The sequence below is a fragment of the Ambystoma mexicanum genome, chromosome 4q (genome assembly GCF_040938575.1).
Source record: "Ambystoma mexicanum isolate Mex_15411 chromosome 4q, UKY_AmexF1_1, whole genome shotgun sequence".
Lineage (NCBI taxonomy): Eukaryota > Metazoa > Chordata > Amphibia > Caudata > Ambystomatidae > Ambystoma > Ambystoma mexicanum.
The window spans coordinates 190,284,093-190,306,453 of NC_090928.1; the positions used below are offsets into that span (position 1 = coordinate 190,284,093).

General features: G+C 45.9%; 1 protein-coding gene across 4 annotated transcripts in view; it reads left to right on the top strand.

The window, feature by feature from the left end:
• The window catches only part of LOC138467580 (uncharacterized), a 1,374,796-nt gene that overhangs the window by 669,879 nt on the left and 682,556 nt on the right, over positions 1–22,361 (top strand). For all 4 annotated transcript variants that reach the window (XM_069607716.1, XM_069607715.1, XM_069607714.1 and 1 more), the window contains exon 6: positions 8,819–8,905. In XM_069607716.1, the coding sequence (XP_069463817.1) occupies positions 8,819–8,905 (87 nt within the window). The remainder of the gene's footprint in view (positions 1–8,818; positions 8,906–22,361) is intronic.

Below are 22,361 nucleotides of genomic sequence, written 5' to 3' on the forward strand. Positions count from 1 at the left end.
AGCTAGATGTCCCGGTTGCCATGTGAGACAGATTAGAATGGGGAGATGCAGATTACAATGGGGAGGTGCAGATTAGAATGGGGAGATGCAGATTAGAATGGGGAAGTGCAGATTAGAATGGGGAGGTGTATGAAAGGACTGACTGAAAATATTCCAGGGAGAGAGGAGACCGAGTGGGCGTGTATGTGCTGTGTTTTCCAGCCTTTACCGTTGGAAGAGATGCATGCAGATTATGGGCTCAGGATTCAGGGAGCAGTGTCCCTTTTCTATGTCTCCCACGTGTTGTTATGCTGCTCTAGTCATTAACAGTACCGCATGTCTGCGCTAACCATTGTGTGTCTGCATGGAACATCTGTCTAGCAGTGTTCGAAGGTGGTTAAACTGACACTGCTTCTCTGCCTTATGGGTGTGATCAGGTTTCTTTGAGAAATAAACCACCTTCATCCTTCAAACGCATCCAGAATCGTTCTTTCATGCACAAGTGTAACTCTTCTTTTTTATTGTGCACATGGCCAAAAAATAAGCCTTGCACACATTTTTACAGCCAATAACTATCAGTTCAACAATTGATCCAATAACAAATACCATCAATTCGTAGTTGAGAGAATACATCAAGAATACAACCATCAGCAATCACAGGGGTAAAAAGCTAGAACCAACTAGTTAAGACAAGTCTAAAATGCCATCAACCCATCTAGTTGCTGCAATCATCAAGGATATTTTGTCCCCAAGCATTATTTCATTTTAAAAATCTGACGAATTATAAAACCTTCTTTCATACAGAAATTTCATAAAATATTTACATCTGGCAAGAGTAGGGAGACAAAACTGTTAAAGGATAGTCTAATGTCTCCACAGATATCCCACCACCGCAGAATCTACACAGTCTCTTAACTCTTTCCATACCAGTACGAGCCCCCTCAGCCTCTAACGTTGGTAGGAGGTTCAGCCGGAATCTCATGAATTTCTTCCTACAAAAGGGGACATGGAAATTTCATTAAATATGCTTCACACATCAGTAGAGGTTTCTCCACCTCCGCTGCACTTCCAAATAGATGATACATCCGAGTTAATTCTACAGTTGTAATCCAGTCTTTTTCATACAGTTCTCTCTTGACTCTTGGAGAATCCCATTCCAGGACATCCTCAGACCTACCCAATTCAGACAGCAGCCGCAAATTACCCTGTACCCTTTAAGCGGTCAGACAAAGAAATACAGTTGGTCAACACCATTATCTTATTGATTTGACTCAGACAGGAATTTGCCACCGGAAGTTTAATACATCTCAGAAAGTTAAGTTATGTATTTGGAGCTTAACGGAACTGGCTCAGGCCCTCAGACATGAAATCGGAGACACAAACAACGCAAAACTGGCTCACTGTGTCTAAACCTTCGGGCTTTTTCAAATGTGGAAACTGCTCCATGTGCAGGCATGCACTAGAGACTGAGACTCATTTACACATGCAAACTACTATACATCGGCAGTACCATTAGAGAATTACGTACCCGGATTCGGGAGCCGCTCACATCACTAAAATTGCAAGACGCCAAATACCCACTTGCACAGCATTGGCAGGAGAAACACCAATGGGAAAGAAAAGAGGACATCAGATTCATGGGACTCGAAGCCATCAAGGGAGAACCAAGAGGTGGTGACAGAGAACTAAGGCTCAGGCAAAGGGGGGCTAAACCTATATGTAAATACAGGAATGTAATGCTTGGCCTTCACTCTCACCACAAATTGAATGTCTTTTTGTAAAAACGCATAACATGGGAATGAAAAATGGTATTACCCCAATTGTTCGTTTACAATTGTTCGAATGAACAATTGACTGAATTTAAAGGGTCACAATTGACCTTTTCACAATTGACCGAATATATATATATATATATATATATATATATATATATATATATATATATATATGGGTTTTGGGGGGTTGGCGTTGGGTGGGGATTTGTGGGGGGTTTCCCCCCACATATATGGTACAATTGACCTTCACAATTCGGTCAATTGTGAAAAGGTCAATTGTCATTCGAGCAGTTGTAAAACGAATAATTCGTATACAACCTGAAAAACATGTCCAGTTATACTATGAGAACTCAACACACGGCCCCTACTATGAAGATTCCTTGCATAACCTTGTGAAAATCAGAACCAGGAACCAATCGCAGCTAACGGACATCCGTGCAATAGCATACCGACCCAAGTGACAAGGGACAACATTGCCAGACAATCTTGAAAAGGGGTACACAACAACACAAGACTCACAGACTCCCTGGGCACAACACTCATGAACAACCCCACACAGGGCACACGAGAGACATTTCACACGAAACCAGTGAACCCATTTGTGATCACCTACAGGAATATGAGGAGACAATCCTCCCTTGCGCCACCCAATCTCAACATATTAGGCAACCTAACAACAACATAGGGAGAACTTTGGCTCCTTGCCAAGCTCTCCCCTTGTCGGGCACGACCTGCTTTTCATCCAAACTATCCCCACTATTGCATATGCATCTTGTCTATTATATGTATGGCGACACCCATTGCAGTGACCTAAGTGCCCGCTCATAATCATACCGGCTTATCCTCTGGACCACTCCAATCCAGCCTAGGACTTAGCAAGGGGTACACCCCCACAACTGCACATTATGCCGTCCACCATTATAAGCTACACCCATTGTAGTGGCGCAAGTGCCCACTCCCTACCATGTCCTTCCACCCACGGGACAAACCGCCACCGAGCAAAGGACTTAGTGAGGCTTAAACCCCCACAAATGCACATTCATGCCATCTACTTTAATGTAAGGCTACAACCCTTCTAGTGACTATTGACCGCCCTCATGTATGCCCTGCAACCGACTGGACTAACCTCCACTCAGCCTAGGACCTAGAATTGGGGACACCCACAACAATTAGACATATGCGCCCGCGCGCACTTTTCCCTAAATGCAATGGAAAGGACCTCACAATCACAAATAGGCAAAAGGAACTCCCATTGCAAGTGGACACTACACTCGCCAGTAACACTGTCCCCAATCCCTGGAGCTAACATACACTGCTTGGGGAACGAAACTCGGATTAGCCCCATATCACACGTGCAGCTCTATGAACTGCATGCCCGTTCCTCAAACTTCTGTCCTCCGTCCATGACATTGCACACCACCAGTGTATAAGCTCCCTGCCATAGTATTATTACAAGTACTATGTCCAATGCCGTGGACATGACAGGCCAACAGACCATCCTTCCATGACATTGCACACAACCATGGCATCAGATCCCCGCCTTATTATTATTTTAATGCCTTGGACATGTCAGGCCAACAGACCCTGCCACATGTCACCCGTATCAACGGGTTGACAGCCAATCCACAGCCTGCTATATCAGCCAATAAGAACCACCTTAAAAAATATCACATGGAAGTGGCTAAAGAGATCGATTGCCAGACGTTCACCGCGAGACCAGCAGTGCTCCCACCACCCAGCCAGGAACGGGTAAGTTTCCCCACATCATGGCTGACCCCTCGATTATCACCTCTCCACTTCCCAACCCTCCTCAACCCCAACACAATCTCCTTTTGAGGTACAACATCCAGTCACCTCAACCGCATAATATCCCTCAACTTAGGGAATCAACCTGCTTAGGGTCCACAGTGACCTTCCCATATCCTGCTCTGCACACCCCCACCCTTATCCCACAGGCCACACACGTCCACCGGTCCACAATATCTACCAGGTTCTGGCAATGCGGACAATGCAGCCCGCACTTAGCCTTCCACTCACAGCCACTTCGCAGCACCCGGCACCCGCAAGATGGTCTAGAGCACCCCGCGCTATTTTCACACACCAGACTAGCTGCGGACGGCTCTAATGAAAACGCATGCTGGATACGTACCTTGCATCGTTCACCCTCATTCTTGTACCAGCCCCCAGGGTCTCCAGCGAACGGAATCGCCCTACATGTACCATGACACCAATGGTACATGTAGAGAACCTGGCTTCTTTTCCAACTCGGCTCCCGCAATGTTTACCACACAGCCTGCACGTTGCCCCCACCCACAGCCACCCCACAACACCCAGCATCCGCAAGACGGGTAGATCACACTGTGCTACCTTACTCACCTGAACAGCTGCGGCTGGTCCAAAATCATGATCAACGCACTGCTCCACTAGCATTTCGCAACGCCCACCCGCAATCGGGACACGTGCACCGAGCAAATGGAATTGCCCTATATGTACCATGAACTGGGCCCCTTATCCATGTGCACCTGCACGGGCGCCTACACCAGCACATTGCAACTTCCACCTCCTCACTCAGGCCCGGCCATTCCAACCATCCCACCATCCCACATCGCACGGCCTCACACACACCGGCATCCCACACCCACATGACAGTAGCCACACCTGCATGCCTCCATGCCAACCCATCTACAGCCTGCCAGCTAACAACAACTAACACTACACTGTCATGTGGCCACAAGCTATATACCTTGGCCACAACCACACTACTAGTGCTCCATGTTCTCCACAGATGCTACCCAGCTATCCATACAGGACCTACACTTGACCGAAACCCACTTCGGATAGGAAATAACCAAGTTCATGCTAAGCATGCTATAATTAGCCAAGCTAACAACAGCCACACACCTGACTAAGGACTAATACTTACTGTCTCCTTCTCTCTTCCTTCCCTCTTGGATTGTAATAATATTAAATTCCATTATGGAAATAATTTTGGATAATTACCCATCTATTAACTAAATGGTATTGTACCTACATGTCACGCAAATGCAACACTGTGCATGCCACACTCACGGCTCACCACTTATGATGCCAATGTATACGAAATACTGCAACATGTCTGTAAATGTGTATACCTCATACAATATACCTGAAATATGTACCCCATGCAAACATGAATGAAATTGGACTCGCAACATGTATGGAACTGATCATATGAATTGAACTTACCTGTCGCAATCACTGCACAAATGCACTGCCATCACCAAACTGCACTGCCTTGAGAAAACCACCAATTCCCGCCGAATCACTGAAGTAGGTGCACAATTAGGTAAAGCGAAAACCTTCCACCAAATGATCCAGTCTAGACGATTACACTGAGGTTCCTCTACCTTAGATTGTTAGTGTAACTCTTCACAACCTTAGATGCGCGTCCCTCCAGGGTCCAATTTTGGGTCCTCTGCTGGAACTCAGAGAGAATGGGCCCTTTGATGAGGTCTCCTGCCTGCCACTGCCTGTGGTTTGATGCAGGGGCCAGAGGTGGTATGTGGTGTATCCCCTGGTCCACCCCACCATGCCTCAGTTCTGTGGCATTGGACTATCAGTGGAAGTGGGCCTATGCTGAACCTTGCCGTTAAAGGGTAACCCAATGTATATTTCTCACTCTAGTACCTGATGTGCTGAAATGTGATCTCTTGATCTGCCCAGTGAACAGAAACAGTGTAAGATCACGTTAGCTGACAAAACAAATGTGTATGGTTCTACAGCATGGACGCTGAAGCAACAGGTCATCAGAATGCTAAGCAAGGGCCTTGCACTTGTCAGCAGTCCGACCGTGGATGTCAGGTCCAAGATGGCAGAACCGTGTTATGAGAGGTTAGCCCACATCATGCTGTGGCCCCCATGGCGCTACCTTGCCACCAGGTGCACACATGCAAAGAGATTCAGTTGACTAATCCTTACAGCGAGTTCATTATTGCCTGCAGGTGCACCCAGAGATTGGGACTAAAGCTTGATAAAAGAAGCAATTCCATTGGCTTCGGTGTTGGTGAGAGAAGCATAAACAATGAAGGTGAGGCGAGGTTTTAGTAGGGAGAAGAAAGAAGTGGAACGAATGTAGAAAAAAAGCTGGTCGGTCCAGGAGTGGAAAGAAGAGTGAATTGGGAAAAAAGTTGGATGGAACCACGGGATGTGGAGAGAACATTGGAGAGAAAATAGGCATGGGTTGTAGGAGTTTGAAAAGAGTTGTGAGGAGACAGGTGGCAGAAGATTGAAGAAGTGGCTGGCAGGGGATGTGAGGGTGAGGTTGGAAAGAGTTGTGAAGAGGGAGGTGGAAAGCAACAACAGAGAGGAGGTTGGCAGAAGTTGTGAGGAGGAGGTTGGCAGGTTTAATGAAGAGGGACGTAGAGAGAACAAGGAGCAGATGTCTGGAGTGTCAGGAGGAGGGTGAAAAGGAGTACATCTGAACAATGTAAGACTCACTTTAGCTGAGGCAACAACTGTTTCCTGTTTGGCAGCATTCAATGCAGCACAGATGCCGTAGCAGCCTGGTGGTGTAAAGCTGTCTGAGTGGTATCTGCCCTGCAGCAGTACAACAATTAATGTCCAATCCAAGATGACTGGTGAGTGTTATGATAGTTTGGTTTGCATCATGCCAAGGCCCTGCAGACCTGCATTGCCACCAGGTTCACAGAGACAAAAAGTTATCTAGTAGATCTGTCCGGTTTCCAAAATGATTAATGCCCACTGGTGCACTCGCTCACAGTGGACATGGCACAGAGGGAGATTCCAGGGCTCAATAAAAAACACAAATCCTTTGGCTTCATTGTCGGTATTAGGTGAGGTAGGCCCAGAGACTGCACCAGAGAGGGAGTTGTGCTGGAACAAGGAACAAGGGGGTGGAACAAGGGGGTGGAAATGCTATGGAGAAAGGCACATTTGAGGAAGGAGGGGAGAAAATGTGAAGGAAGTTTGGTGGGAGCCCCACTGAGAAGCATTTGTAAGTAAAGTATGGAAGAAGTTGGCAAGATTAGTAAATAGGAGACTGAAAGAAGTTCTGAGGAGGAGGTTGAAGGAAATTGTGAGGAGAAAGGCAGAGAGAACACTATAGAGTAGGTTGGCAGGATGTGTGAGGAGGTTGGCAGGAGTTGTGAGGAAGGAGGTTGAAAGACTATCCGAGAGGAGATTCGAATGGCGGCTCCTCCATACTGGGTGACAGGGCATTGACCCACCCACCCACCCTTTATTTTGGAGCCAAAGTCAGCCCAGTGAAAACGTGAGTGCACCCTTACCTGCAGCAAGCAACTAAGAGGGGGCTCCTGCATCAGCTGTGCTGTGGGGAAACCAGTTTTCCCCATGGGAGAAGTCACCTACCTGAGCATTGCAAATGAGCCATCCAAGGGCGGAGAGTTTTACTTCGCCGCCCATTCCTGCTGGATGTTTACTGTGTCCTCAAAATGCCTAGGAGGCACTCCTGTACCTCCCAGTGCATTCAGAGGGCCTATGCCAGTCAGTTCGGGTGCTCTGCTCTGCTTTCCAGGTCTCAGGAATCATGGAGAGGCTTTTGTTTGGCACCTCCCTCTGCTTCCTGCTTGGAGAGTGTGCAGTGTGGGACTTCCGGAGCAGCTGTGGAGGAAGCCTGGAGCCAAATCGACTAACAGGTAAGCGTTTTATTCATTAAAAATGTGTGTACTCGTGTGTGTGCAATGTGCATGTATATGAGGGCTTGTGTTTGTGATTGCTGTATGTATAGGCCTGAGGGTGTATATGAGTTGTGTGTGCTGCCTTTTATTTAGCATTTTTAAAGCGCTCACACAGCCTGCGGGCAGCGAGGTGCTGTTACAGCAATTATTTGTCTTTTAGTTGCATAGTTGTTTTTTTTCTTCTTAGTTGCGTATTTATAACGCGCTTAAATACCCAGAGGTTTCTAAGCGCGGACCCGGGGATCAAACCTGTGTTGCTTCGTGTCGTCTTGCTTCCAAGGCGAGCACGTTGCCGCTGAGCTATCCTCCCAGGACTTTTGCCCTGCACATTTGCACTCTGCCGCGTAAATGAGTAAACACTGCCTGCCATGCAAGCATGTTGGTCAGCATTTCATTGTAAACACTGGCAGCATGTACAATTAATCCCTATGGCGTGAAGCCGGCGGGCTCCATTGGGATCCCCAGCATTTGCGCTGTCATGAAAATGCTTGCCGGCGCAAATGTCGGTGCATTATTTGTATGGCGGAGAGCAAGGGAAGCGGCGGAAACGGAAGTTACATTCTGCCCCTCCTCTCTGCCATACAAATGAATGAAAATGAGCTGTGGTGTCAATGGACAGCGTGAGAGCCTTATTAAAGGCGTTTAAGTCTTCCAATGACATTACAAGGCTCTGATGAAAATGAGTTCCATGGTCTTCTCAGCATAAACCCGCACTGTGAACCCAACAGACACCCTCCAATATCTTGAAGGCTGCTGAATAACGTTCAATAAACGTATTTTCCCACTGCGACCTTTACTAACATAAAAAAGATCGATTATTGATGTTGCACTTTAGAAATACATACACCCTGCCACCTCGTCTGTTCCTTGAAGTTACCCTGGTAACTTATTGTTGTGTGGTGCTGGTCTTGGGTCCCAAACTCAGGTGCTGTGTAGCATGACTAGCTGAGAGGATCTGCTCAGCGGGTGTTGAGCAGGGGGCGGTGGAGGTGCAGATCACAGTCCCGCCATTTTTTTTGTTTACCCAAAGTGTAGAGAAGATCCGGGCGTATGCTGTCAGTTCAGCCTGTAATGACACGAACTTGAAGGGGGGACAGAAAAAGACCACAGGCAGGTTTATGGGCTTACCAGCGGGAGTGTGCGGCGTCAAATGAAAATGCTCTGTTGTTTCCTAAGCCTAAATTCTGAGTGTGATGTCAAAGCGCTGGGGGCGGGGCTGCGGCAGCGGACGCTGCCAGGACTCCCCGCTAGGCCCTTTAATGGCGTCCTACGGATGAGTGTTTGCTTGTCATTTGTTCTGTGCTGTTGTTTCCTGCTGCTGAAAAATATAAGGGTGACTGAAATAGTGTTTCTTTTTCTTTCTCTCAGGGCACCACAGAGCGCCAGCTGCCCTTTATTAAACTCTCTCACGATCTGGAGTACATGGAATCAGTCCCCAAATCCAGCAACTACCTGGTATGCGTCTTTCTCGGTGCTTCTTTTACAGTTATTGGTTATTGTTAAGTCATCGTTTGCGATGCGATGTAATGCTTCGTCCTCACCCGACTAGGTATTTTATCCAAACAGGTGTGGATTTTTTGCAACTTGTATTTTATTGTCTGCCACATAAATGCCAGTCGCCCAAACGTAGTGCATTGAACAAAAGCCTGCCTTGATATAGCTATTGCCAGATGTGTGCGTTCTACGGCAAAAACGGGTGTGTGTGTAAAACCCGGAACGCGCCGGAACGGGTGACGGTATTCTGGAATGCATACTTGTTCCCATAAAACCCAACGCCTGACAGGCTGACCCAGTGCCTGGTAAGGCCGAGCGATATTATTTGTGTAAAGAATACAGAACCGACATTATTTAGAGCGGGAGAGCGGCCTATTGGCCAACCTGCTCACCGTGAACTCAAAAAAACGCGGAAGTCTAATCCCGGTTTCCCCATTTCGCCTGTATGTTTGATCTTGGGTTAATCCGGCATGATGTCGCCTGCTGTCCCTTACCTACAAAGGTTGTGGGATTGAGTACAAATAAAGCGTGTTTCAACAGAGGGACTCAAGATAAACGGGGAATTCACAGATAATTGACATCGTGTTGTTTTACCCCGCCCTGAATATACTGACTGCAGATGGCTGGCTGCTGCCGGTAATGGCGAGGTAGGTGCAGGGAGGTCGATTCACTAAAATGCCTTGCATAGCAGAAATTACATCACGCGCCTGATGACATCACAGGAAGTGATGTCACTGGACCTTTAACCTGGATGGCATGAGTTAATCTTTAACCTTGGTGACATCACAGAAGTGGCTTGCAGGTGTACAAAAAAAGTACATAAATGTACAATTTTGGAAATACCAAACAGGTGCAAAAGCAGACAAGAATATTTTACATACCAACCATATTTTAACAAGGGTGCTGTCTATATATGCCATGTATGGGGTCAGGATAGTGTTAGACCCAATTGAACCACCCTAAGCCGAGGCACTGCCATTTACATGCCGCTTCAGCATTGCATGGCCTGTTACTTCCATACTATGCCAGTTATAGCTGCATGTCAGGTATTCTCATTTTATGATAGGTAAAGCCCCTGCATTGCCAGTTGCTTCTATGTTACGGTATCCAAAAATCCAATAGATGCAAGTCACCAATAATGCATAGGAGCATTAATGCTAAATTCATCATAATGAGTTGTTATTTATGTAGCACTTTTGTCAAAGGACTATACAGAGCACATACTTAAATACCATTATCATTCCAAACTAAGTTGGTACTCATTTATCAACCTCAGAGAATTAAAAGCTGAGTCGGCAACCTGCAGATCACACAGAGGTCGCTGACCTATCATACTGCTTTGCTATAAAAAATGCAATGCCACAATAAGAAAACATGTCAAAACTGGCTGCACAGTGTAGGCTAGACACCTTATAACACTTATCATGTTTGCTGTAACAGTGATGATGCACAGTAAAAAAATGCCATGCCACAGTAAGACATACCTAGATGGGTTGCACCAAAATGCCACATAATAACACTTATCATGCTTACTTTATCATAGATGCCCAGAAAAATATACCATGTAACAGTAAGAAAAGGCTAACATTGCTGCATCCAAATGTCAGTCTACTCAGGTAATTACACTGTTCATGATTGCTTTGTCAGAGATGGCCAGTACAAAATGTCAAGCCACAGTAAGACATTGCTACACTGGCTGCACTAACATAGTTGCCTAGCCACGTAATAACATGTATGATTACTTCATTATATATGTCCAGAAAATATGCCATGACACAGTAAGAAAAGGCTAGACTGGTACCAACATGGCAGTTTAGCCACTAATACATATCATGCCTGCTTTATCGTTGATGGCATTTATGTTAATAGCGCACCCCTCTTTTGCCCCACCCTTCCCACATGTCCCCTCTCCCTCCCACTCTCCTCCTCCAACCCCCAAAATCAACTCCTCAGCCCAGTATTACCTCAAGGTCCCTCTTCCTTATCTCAGTACTTATTTATGAGACAAGGTGCTTCATAGAAAAGTACTGAGACATGGAAGATTGGTACTAGGAGTAATAAAGATTACCAGTAAGTAATCCAGATCTTTAACACAAGCACACACATTCATATACCACTTGCTCATTTACACATGCACTAATTCATCATTCACTCACACAAGCATGCCCTGCCACCAACGCATCAAGCACTCATTCATTACATAATAACACGCACACACACACTCACACACACAAACACTTTTACATTTAAAAATAATAATGTCCTTACCTTCCAAAATCTGTTGCTCTCCTCTGCAGGCATGACTCTGTCTCCCATGCTCCAGCACTCATGCAAGGAACTTGTCATGTGCAGGAGAGCACAGGAGACGGAGCCATCCATTTCCTGAGGGTGTGGGGCAGATTTCAAAATGATATCATTTATTTTTCGAAGTCACTCTGACTGACTTCAAAAAGAAATTATTTCGTTACAGAAAACAGAAACGGAAATCATTTCTTTTTGCAGTCAGAGTGACTTCAAAAAGAACTAATTTATTTTTGAAATCCGAGCCCTCCCCAAGGAGTCACAAAGGCAGTACCAGGGGTCGCACAGAGGCTACCACCCCCAAATGATGTCCCTGTGTAGGCACCGCGATTACCCATGCAAATGGCCATAAAAATGCCCAAGGTTTTTAGCTAATACATTTCTTGTAACATGTAGCATAAATATGTTTATGTTCGCCACATCCTAAAGTCTGCGCAGCATAAGGGGTGGTTCTACTGTCTAAAGTCGCAAAAAGCTAGGTATGTTAGACGAGGTATTGCTTTGCGGTCGATGGCCACAGCCTACGTTCAGAATAACATGAGAGGTAAACAGTTATTAAAACTAGTAAGCACAGCAGAAACGGTATGCCTGAATTGCTATTCGTCAATGCGGCCCACTTCATTTGTTTTGTATTTGTATTTTGTATTTATTTGTAATTTATGTTACGCCTTACTCCAAGGAGCTGCACAAAACCAATTTTAAAGTGCAATAGGAAATGGGCAAATGCTTACAATAAAACAATATAGTTTACAGTGAAGCTTACAATACAATTAAGGCAGAAGTAAGAAGGTCTTTAAGGCAGAACGGAAGGTGGGGTAAGATTTAATAGATTGGAGGGAGAGAGGAAGAGCATTCCAGTAAAGAGGAGCCAGAAGAGAAAATGAACAGAAACGAGAGGAAGCACAAAGGGGGATGAGGAACAGTTAAGAGAAAGTGGGTTTTGGAACGAAGAGTGCGAAAGAGGACATGAAGGAAACTAGAGAGGCAAGATAAATAGGAGCAAGTCCATAAGGAGATTTAAATACGATACAGAGAAAATTGAATTTAAGCTGAGAGTGAAAATGTAGCCAATGGAGAGATGCCAAGGAGGGGGAAATGAAGTCACAAATAGGTAGGGAATACAAGAGATGAATAGAGGATTTGAAATAGATTTAAGGGGAGCTAGACGGGAGGTGGGAAGACCAAAAAGAAAAACAGAAGATTAAAATAATCGAGAGAAATTTAAGGAAGAAATTAGAAGCTTTGTAGCACTGAAGGTAAGGAAAGGTCTAACTTTCCAGATGTTAAAAAGATGAAAGTGGCAGGAATGAGCTGTAATTGGGATATGATGAGCAAAGGAAAGATTAGTATCAAGATGAAGACCAAGGTTACAGGCAGTCAGAGAGAAGGGCAGATGCGAAGGGGAAAAAAGAACAAATGGAGGGGAAACAGGAGGGGGTTAGTATTCGAGGTAAAAAAGAGAACTTCAGTTTTAGATGGATTCAGAATGAGAAAATGGTCTGACGTCCAAGTTCTGATCGCAGAAAGACAGGCTGAAAGATTTGAGTGAATATTAGACGTGAGAGAAGAGAAGGATAGAACAAATTGGGTGTCATCATCATAAAAGTGATGGGACAACCCAAAAGAAGAGATAATCTTAGCTAAAGGAGAGATATACAAAGAGAAGAGAAATGGACCAAGGACAGACCCTTGTGGGACACTGTGTAGAAGAGGAAAGGAATCTGAATTAACACCAGCCCAGGATACCAAGTAGGTTCGATTAGCAAGATAGGATTGAAACCATGAGATTACAGAGCCAGAAAAACAAAGGGAAGAAAGAGAAAGGAGGAGTAATGAGTGATCCTCTGTGTCAAAAGCAGTGGATAGGTCCAAAAGTATAAGAATAGAAGAGTGTTTTGCATAGCGGGCAGAACGGAGAGAGTCGCAAACAGATAAAAGAACAGTTTCCGTAGAGTGAAGAGCTCGCAAAGCAGATTGAAAGCGAGATAGAATAGAATTAAGAGTGACAAAGGAAGAAACCGGAGAGTAGATGAGACGTTCTAGTATTTTAGAAAGGTAAGGCAGAAGAGAAATAGGACGGACATTCGAAGGAATGGCAGGATCCAAAGAAGGTTTTTTCAGAACAGGAAGAATAATGGCATGTTTAAATAGAAGAGGAAAAGGAGAAGTAGTGAGAGAAATGTTAAGAAGACTAGTAATGTAAGAATTGACAGATGGATAGATTTTAGAAATGAGAGCAGACGGCACAGGGTCTTCAGGAGATGCAGCGGGATGTGCCCGAGAGATGAGTAAGGAAGTGTTAGAATTAGAGATAGTTGAAAAAGAGGAAGGAATCGCAGCGGGGGGCAGAGAAAGAGGGCAGGATGAAGACTGGGGAGCAGGGGGAATAGCAGAATGGAGAGAGTTCACTTTAGAAGTGAAGAAAATAGCAAAGTCAGATGCAGTAAGTGTGGAAAGAAGGGAGTGTTCAGGCAGAGGGGAGACAGTAGACGAGGGAGGGATTGGAAAGTCGATGAGGGTGGGAGGATTGAGAGTGCAATAGATCAGAATAATAAAGACATTTAGAAGAAAGAAGTGCTGCCTCATATAAAGTGTGGCAGGAAGAGAAGGACACACCGTCGGGCACAGATAGAGATTTATGCCATCGACGCTCCAGGCGACGGAGAGCTCTGCACATGGAGCAAGATACAGAGACAACCAATGCTGGACGGCTTACGAGAGGGAGAAAAATATGAAAGAGGATAGAGAGTATCAAGAGAACTAGAAAGAGAAGTAGAAAAAACAGAAGAGTGAGATGGGAGAGAAGAAATACAAGAAGATACAAAGAGAGGGGTGTTGAAGGTACGGAGATTGCGATGGAAAAAAGAAGGGTTAAAACCTGGGGATGGTAAATATGTGTCACAGACAGGGTGATAAATAGAAACTAGAAGCAAGTGATGATCAGAGCAGTACATAGGGCAGAAAGAGACCTCATAGGTAGACATAGGTAGACATTGACGAGGTGATGTTAAGATCTAAGGAGGATCCCGAGGTATGAGAAGGAGGAGTAGAAAGGGGAGAAAGAAAATAGGAGTCAATAATGGCAAGAAATGGAGAAGCATGACTAGAAGAAAGATGCAGATTGAAGTCACCCAATAAAAAGAAGAGATTAGAACAAGGTAAAACAACACTAAGAAAAGCATCAATGTCATCACAGAAAGTGGAAAGAGGGTCAGGAGGATGATAGATCAGAAGAAATGTCACAAGATAGGACTTAGAAAAAGTAGAAAGAGAGTATTCAAAAGAAGTGGAAGTGGGCAGCAAGAGAGAATTAGAATGAATCGTGGAGGAGTGTGGGTAAAGAATCCCCGTACCCCTACACAACCCAGACAACGAGGAGTATGGGTAAACACAGTATCAGAAGTGAATAGAGAAGCAGGAATAGCAGACTTAACAGATGAGAGACAAGTCTCAGTAATGCATAGAAAGTGGAGGTTAAGATGGTGAAACATATCAAGAATTGAATGAGTTTTCTTGTTAATTGACCGAGCATTCCAAAGTGCAACATTACTAGAGTAGTCACAAGAATCCAAGGGTGGATAGAGAAGATTGGAAATATTACGAGAAGGGGGAACACAAGGCGGCCTTTGTGGAGACCAATGAGTAGGAATAGAACTAGACGTAGAAAGAAAAGTTGACTTGCCGTGATTGGCGGAATATAAATGCAATGATGGGAGCAGCACTAGAATGCCATAAAGTATAATACCAACTAAGAGACAAGTTGGGCATGCCACCTTTAAGAAGGTCAACAAACTGATGTGTTATTGTACAGTCCAGTAAACAACATTGTAAACAATTAAAGATAGTGAAGGAAAATAAAGAAAAACATTTAAGGGCGGACCACTACAAGACTGTTGATGTAGCAGGTGTCTGTGCTAGACCAATGGTGGCCGATGGACGGGCCACAGAGAATGGAAGAGTTCAGGGCACACACCAAAGAGTAGACGGGCAGACTGCCAAAGATCCCCAGGGAGCTGTTATAGCAGCAGGCTGTCTCACAAAATGACTGAAGTTCTTAAGGCTGGTATGCCCCACAATGAAAGGCCACTTGATGATATGAGCAGAAAAACTGGAACACGTGAGGTAGGCACGGTGAGATGACAGTAGGTCAGGGTGGGAAACAGCCACACCAGTCTTGTGCCGGCAAGTCGGGCAACGACTAGGGCCCCCAAGAGGAGCAGGCAGTCAGTAGATAGAATAAGGGAAGAAAGAAAACGTTCCCCCAACTGGCAAGCCTCCACAACCAGGGAGCAGCTCGATAGATAGCGGCAAAGCAGCAGGACTGAAGTTTTAAGGCAGCAGGAGACAGGCAGATGATAGTGCCGAATGTAGATTGGTAGAGGGCACTAGACACAACACAAAGATCAATTCAACCGCCCCCTAGGGGAGGCTGCTAGAAATGCACAGCTCAAAGGGGTTCAGCAGGAATACCCCCACAGTCACTGTGCAAGCCTCAGGCACCGGAGGGGCCAGTCCAAAGTTTTTTGTAGGAGGGGCACATTTTCTCTCCTAGTTCCACTATCAATGCTCGAATTAGTTACTGGTAATCTTTTTTACTCCTAGTCCTACTCTTTCTCGTCTCAATACTTACCTGCGAGGTACCTTACCTCTCCTGAGGAACACATTTTCACTTTTCATTCTTCTCCAGCTCGGCCCTGCCTCTTCTCTTCGGGGCATAACATTCCTCCTCCTCTGACCATCTACGGTTATTATCAACTGCCTTGCAAGGCCCATTCACCAGTTAATCAGTTGGGAAGGAGAGGCAAGATGGATGTACTGGGACGAGGAAGAGTAGGGCTACAAGTAATGTAGATTTCCAATAATGAAATTGAGCATTACCTTCACATCCCTTTTCCTCATCCCAGTACTTGCCTGTGAGGTGTAACAATTATTGGTAACGAATGGGCCTAGAACAGGAATCAACAGACCAAGCACAGGTTAGAGCACACCCCATTACCAAGTGTATTCAAAAGACAAACATACAATTACCCATGCCCCTTTCTGATACGTTACAGCAGTGTCACAAACACCCCAGTTCCTAAGGCCCCACCTCCTGGCAGTGCAGATTAAGTCAATAGTGTCTAGTAAAGGTGTTCAGATCAGCCTAGGAATTTGTGCTGCAAATGTCCTGAATGACAACACCTCTGGCCTCCACTCAGGATACTGACTTGCCCCTGGTGGGCCACCCCTGCATGGGGAGTAGAGCCCACTGACATGTGAGCTAGGGAGATTGTGTCTCTTAACCAGCGACGGATGGCGGGTACTGTTGTCTTTCTGCCTGAGGAGGGTCACCCAAAGTTGACAAACTGGTAGTGGAACAGAAGGCGCTGCCCCTTTCAGGCACAGCCCTTCTCACGTCCAATTTAGCCCACAGTTCTTCTGGGGATGAATGGTTGGGAAAAAAAGGAAGGCACAACAATTTTCTGTGTTTTGTGAAATTCTGAAACCAGCTTAAGCAAAAAAGAGGGGTGCATCTGAGGAACTGAGCGTCCAGGAGATCACTAAATGCAGGACTTCACAGGACAGAACATTCATTTCCCCCACTCTCCTAGGAGACGTGATGGGCACTAAAAAGAACCCTTTGAGTATCATATATTCAGATGGACATTCTCCAGGGGCTCAAAAAGCGAAAATTTCAAAGATTTAAGAACCAAAGAGATATCCTAGGGTGTTAGACCCAACACTGTGACAGGCCTGGAAAGGAATAAACTTCTCAGTGTCATGAATCGCAGGGTGCGCCCCTTTTGGGCCTCATGGTCCTTGTCACAAAGGACTTAAACTAACTAATACCTCCAATATGGCCGTCCAACGCATTCCCTTCTCGCTCCATTCGTTGGACTTAACCTTCTCTATTTCTAGACCACGCCTTCCACGGCTCCGCGCGTCTCAATGCTATAGCGATTAGCGACCAGACCTGTGCTCCGTAGCTCGTGCTTCTTCTTCTTTCCACTTCGCTATCCCTTCCTCGAACACCCCCCTTCTCCAACCTCCTGGATTCTATTTCTAGCTAACTTACCTTGCCTTCTGGATTCCTGGATTCGACCTCCTGGAAAACTGAACGCATTCTGGATTCGGCAGAGACACGGGCCGCCTTCTTCAAAACCCGATCCATCCGAAAGAAGGCAGCCTCCAAGAACGGATTCAGGTGAGAAGGGGGGAACTCCTTGACAGTTTGAGACGCCACCCAATCGAAAGCGATATCGACATGGAGGCTGCCGGGCAGGACTTGATTTGTAGTATGCAGGAACTATCAACCGAGGTACAGAATCTGAAAGCGGAGAACGCCACTCTCAAACAATTGGTGCTATCCTGCGATTCTGCTACAAATGAGAGTCTTATACTGAGCGGAGTAGTGGATAAATACGACGGCTCCGCAAAGACCCTTCGTGCATTCCTGGATTCGTGCTTGGTTCATTTTACCTTCAAGCCTTACTATTTTGCGACCCCCAGGGCCAAGGTGGGTTTTATAATCTCTCACCTTTCCGGGAATGCCTTAACTTGGGCCACTCCCCTCGTTAACTCCAGCGATGCCCTCCTGGACGATTATGATGGGTTTATACGTGCCCTAAAAGACATGTTTGACCGCCTGAGCAGGTCTATAGCGCACAAGAACTCTTGTTAGACTTTCAGCAAGGGGCCCAGGATATGCTCACGTATGTTACCCGATTTAAACAACTGGCAAAGGAAGCCAACTGGTCCACTGAGGTGAGTTTTACCCTGTTCAGGAGAGGATTGAACGAAGAAATTAAGGATGAGCTGGCCAGAGTGGCACGACCAAGCTCTTTCCAGGCACTAATGGATCTTGCCATGCAGATTGACTTCTGTATCCAGGAAAGGAAGTCAGAAAAGAAGAAATCCAGGGGAACTCCTTCCAAGGTATCATTTGAGGGTACCCCCAAATCGGAAATCAACCCAAGCCCAGTTTCAGAATCCGAGCCCATGCAGATTGGGGCCTTTCGTGGACCCATATCTCCACAAGAGAGAATGAGGAGAATTCAGACGGGCTTGTGCATGTACTGCACCTCAGATAAGCATTTGGTTAGAGAGTGTCCTTTAGCACCCCCTCGGCGTTCGGGAAATGCCAGCTCCCGAACCTAGATGGAGCAGAGCTTCGGGAGAGAGATGTTTGCTCCACATCCATTCCATCCTTGAACACCCCTGGACAAAACAATTTGGTGGTACTGCAGGCCTTTTTATCACCATCCAAGAATACGAACGATTCTATTTTGGCCCTGGTAGACTGCGAAGCTATGGGAATTTTCATCGATCATGAGTGGGTTGATAAACATCAGATTCCCTACGAGTCACAAAGCACCTTGCAGCCTGTTGAGGCTATCGATGGAAGACCCCTCACATCAGGACCCATAAGCTTTCAGACCAAGGAGATCCAGCTTTCAATAAATCACCATCGAGAACTGATCAGGTTTGACATTATTAAGTCAGCTCATTACCCCTTGGTATTGGGCATGCCCTGGCTACAGAAACACAATCCATATATCAATTGGTCTGCGGGTTCCCTATTCCTAGGCTCAGAGTTTTGCATGTCTCATTGTTTATCCCTAGAACCTCCATTAACACATCCAAAGGAACAACAGACACCACTAATGGTATCCAATGTCATGCAAGTTCCTGAAGTCTACCAAACTTATGCTGATGTGTTTTCGACTGCCATTGTCCAGGCCTTACCCCCACACAGACCTGAAAACTGCGCAATAGAAACTGAACCCTCTGCAGTGATTCCCTTCGGTAGGATGTTCATTCTTTCTGAACCCGAGAAGAAGGCCCTAAGAGAATACCTGGATACCAACCTTCAAAATGGCACCATAACACCTTCGAAATCCCCTGCTGGTGCTTCTCTATTCTTTGTTCCCAAGAAGGATACCAAGGAACTCAGACCCTGCCTTGATTATCGCGGGCTAAATCAATGTACCCTCAAGGATCGGTACCCGTTACCCCTGATTTCAGATATCCTGGAAGCCGTGAGAGGCGCAGTGACATTCACCAAGTTGGATCTCAGGGGCGCCTATCATTTGATCCGTGTCAGGGAAGGAGACGAATGGAAGACTGCCTTCAGAACACCCTTTGGCCATTTTGAGTACCTAGTCATGCCCTTCGGATTGGCTAACGCCCCGGCAATTTTCCAACGTTTTATGGATAGGGTGTTCTCTAACATGCTGTTTCTCTTTGTTATTGTATATCTGGATGACATATTGATCTTTTTCAAGGATCCTAAACAACATGAAGAGCACGTGAAGACAGTGTTGCAGAGACTCCGAGATCATAAACTCCTGGCCAAACATGAAAAATGTTTGTTTCATGTGACCTCCGTCCACTACCATGTGTTTATTCTTACCCAGAAGGAATCGGTATGGACCCTTCAAAGGTAAAAGCCATATTGACCTGGCCTGCTCCTACTTCCATGAAACAAATTCAGTCTTTCCTGGGACTCGCCAATTTCTACTGGACATTCATATCTAATTTCTCCGAGATAGTTCAACCGATTGTTCCTCTCCTGAAGACAGACACTCCCTTCCTCTGGTCAACACCACAAGATATGGCGTTCCTGCGTTTAAAGACAGAGTTTACACAAGCTCCTATCTTGGCTCAACCCGATACTAGCCGTCCTTTTCTGGTAGAAATAGACGCTTCAAATTATGCCATTGGCGCAGTCCTGAAACAAGAATTAGGAGATAAACTGGAACACCCAATTACTTACCTCCCACGAACTCTGACTCCTAGTGAAACACATTATTCAGTCCTGGAAAAAGAATTGTTAGCCATCCGCCAAGCCTTCACTGAATGGCGACATTTACTTTTGGGAGCTAAACATCCAGTTCAGGTCCGTACTGACCACTGAAACCTCCAGATTCTATAGTCTTTGGAGTGTAGGAACAGTCGTCAGGCACGTTGGGCATACTTCTTTGCCCAGTACCAGTTCCATATCACTCACGTTCCTGGATCACAAAATCTGATCGCCGACGCCTTATCTCGAAGACCAGACTACGAGCCCACTGAAGACAAGGCATATCCTCAGATGTTTTCCCCCAAGATCTTTGTGGCCCAGGCAGTCAACCTCCTCGAAGAAATCCAAGCCCAAACCCAATCCTCTGATCTGTGGAAAGACAAATCCAAAAGAAAACCTTGGAATGTAAAGGTCCGGGAAGGTTATTTGTTCAAAGACAATCTCTTGGTCATCCCTCCAAAAAGACTACTACAAAGAATAATGAATCTCTGCCACGATACCCTACACTCCGGACATCGTGGTGTCACCAATACCCTCCGTCTGATACAAAGGCAATTCTGGTGGCCTAGGATGGGACCCGACGTACGGCAGTACATTCAATCCTGTGTTGTCTGCAGTCAAAATAAACACAATAACAAGAAACCAGCGGTCCTTCTACTACAACCTACATTGCCAACTAGGCATTGGGAGATCATCGCTACGGACTTCATTGTGGAACTGCCATCATCCCGTAAGTATACCACCATCATGGTTACCATAGACCTGTTCACTCATATGGCTCATTTTACGCCCCTGCGTAAATTACCATCCTCTTCTGAGCTAGCAGGAATCTTCCTGGAACACATATTCCGTTTGCATGGACTTCCTTCCAAGATCATTTCGGATTGCGGACCTCAATACATCTCACAATTCTGGAAACATCTCTGTCAATGCTTAGGGATCCAACGTGCCCTTTCATCAGGTTACCACCCTCAAACCAACGGAATCACAGAACGTGTCAACCAAACCCTGGAACAGTATCTTCGATGCTTCGCCACCAAGGTCCAGGATGACTGGTCACTCCTGATACCCGTGGCTGAATTCGCTTACAATAATTCTGACCATTCGGCACTTAAGATCAGCCCAAATCTACACCAGTACCTACAGTTGACTCCTGGATCGAAGCCCTTGTCAACATACATAAAGAAGCCAAAGAATTTTTGGAGAAGGCTAGGAAACAGACCAAGAAATATGCAGATTCCAGAAGAAGACCTGGCCCTTCTTATGCAGTTGGTTATCAGATCTGGTTGTCCTCCAAATTACTACCCCGACATCTACGGCCTAGTAAACTGGCCCCTCGGTACTATGGTCCATTTTCCATTAAAGAAATTATAAATCCTGTTTCTTATCGGATCGAGTTGCCTAAATCCTGGAAGAAGATACACCCAGTGTTTCACACATCCTTATTGAAACCCTACTATCCATCCTCCCAAAAACCCTCCAGACCGCCTCCTGTACTGGTCGATGACCAATTGGAATATGAGGTATCTCGGATTTGTAACTCCAGGTATAGAAGGGGCCAGCTTCAATATCTGGTTGAATGGAAATGATATCCTCCTAGTGAAATAACCTGGGAACCTCTTTCAAACATCAAGGCCCCACGGCTGCTCAGAAGGTTCCACCTTATCCACCCGAGCAAACCAGGAGGGAAGGGTCTTCGGAGGAGGCATGCTGTCATGAATCGCAGGGTGCGCCCCTTTTGGGCCTTATGGTCCTTGTCACAACAGACTTAAACTAACTAATACCTCCAATATGGCCGTCCAACGCATTCCCTTCTCACTCCATGCGTTGGACGTAAATTTCTCTATTTCTAGACCACGCCTTCCGCGGCTCCGTGTGTCTCAATGCTATAGCGATTAGCGACCAGACGTGTGCTCCGTAGCTCGCAGTTCTTCTTCTTTCCACTCCGCTATCCCTTCCTCGAACCCCCCCCTTCTCTATCCTCCTGGATTCTAGTTCTAGCGAACTTACCTTGCCTCCTGGATTCCTGGATTTGACCTCCTGGAAAACTGAACGCATTCTGGATTCGGCAGAGACACGGGCCGCCTTCTTCAAAACCCGATCCATCCGAAAGAAGGCAGCCTCCAAGAACACTGGTAAAGAACGGATTCAGGTGAGAAGGGGGGAACTCCTTGACACTCAAGTGCAGGTCTACTAAATCATGGAAGTCAGATGCATTATTCCCCTGGATCCTAAAAGAGCCGATGGTGGCCTTTTGTGCCCTGAGCCCGGGTGGAGACTGAGAGACATATGTTGAACTCTTCCTGGAGGAATTGGAGAGCACTTGCTCCAGGG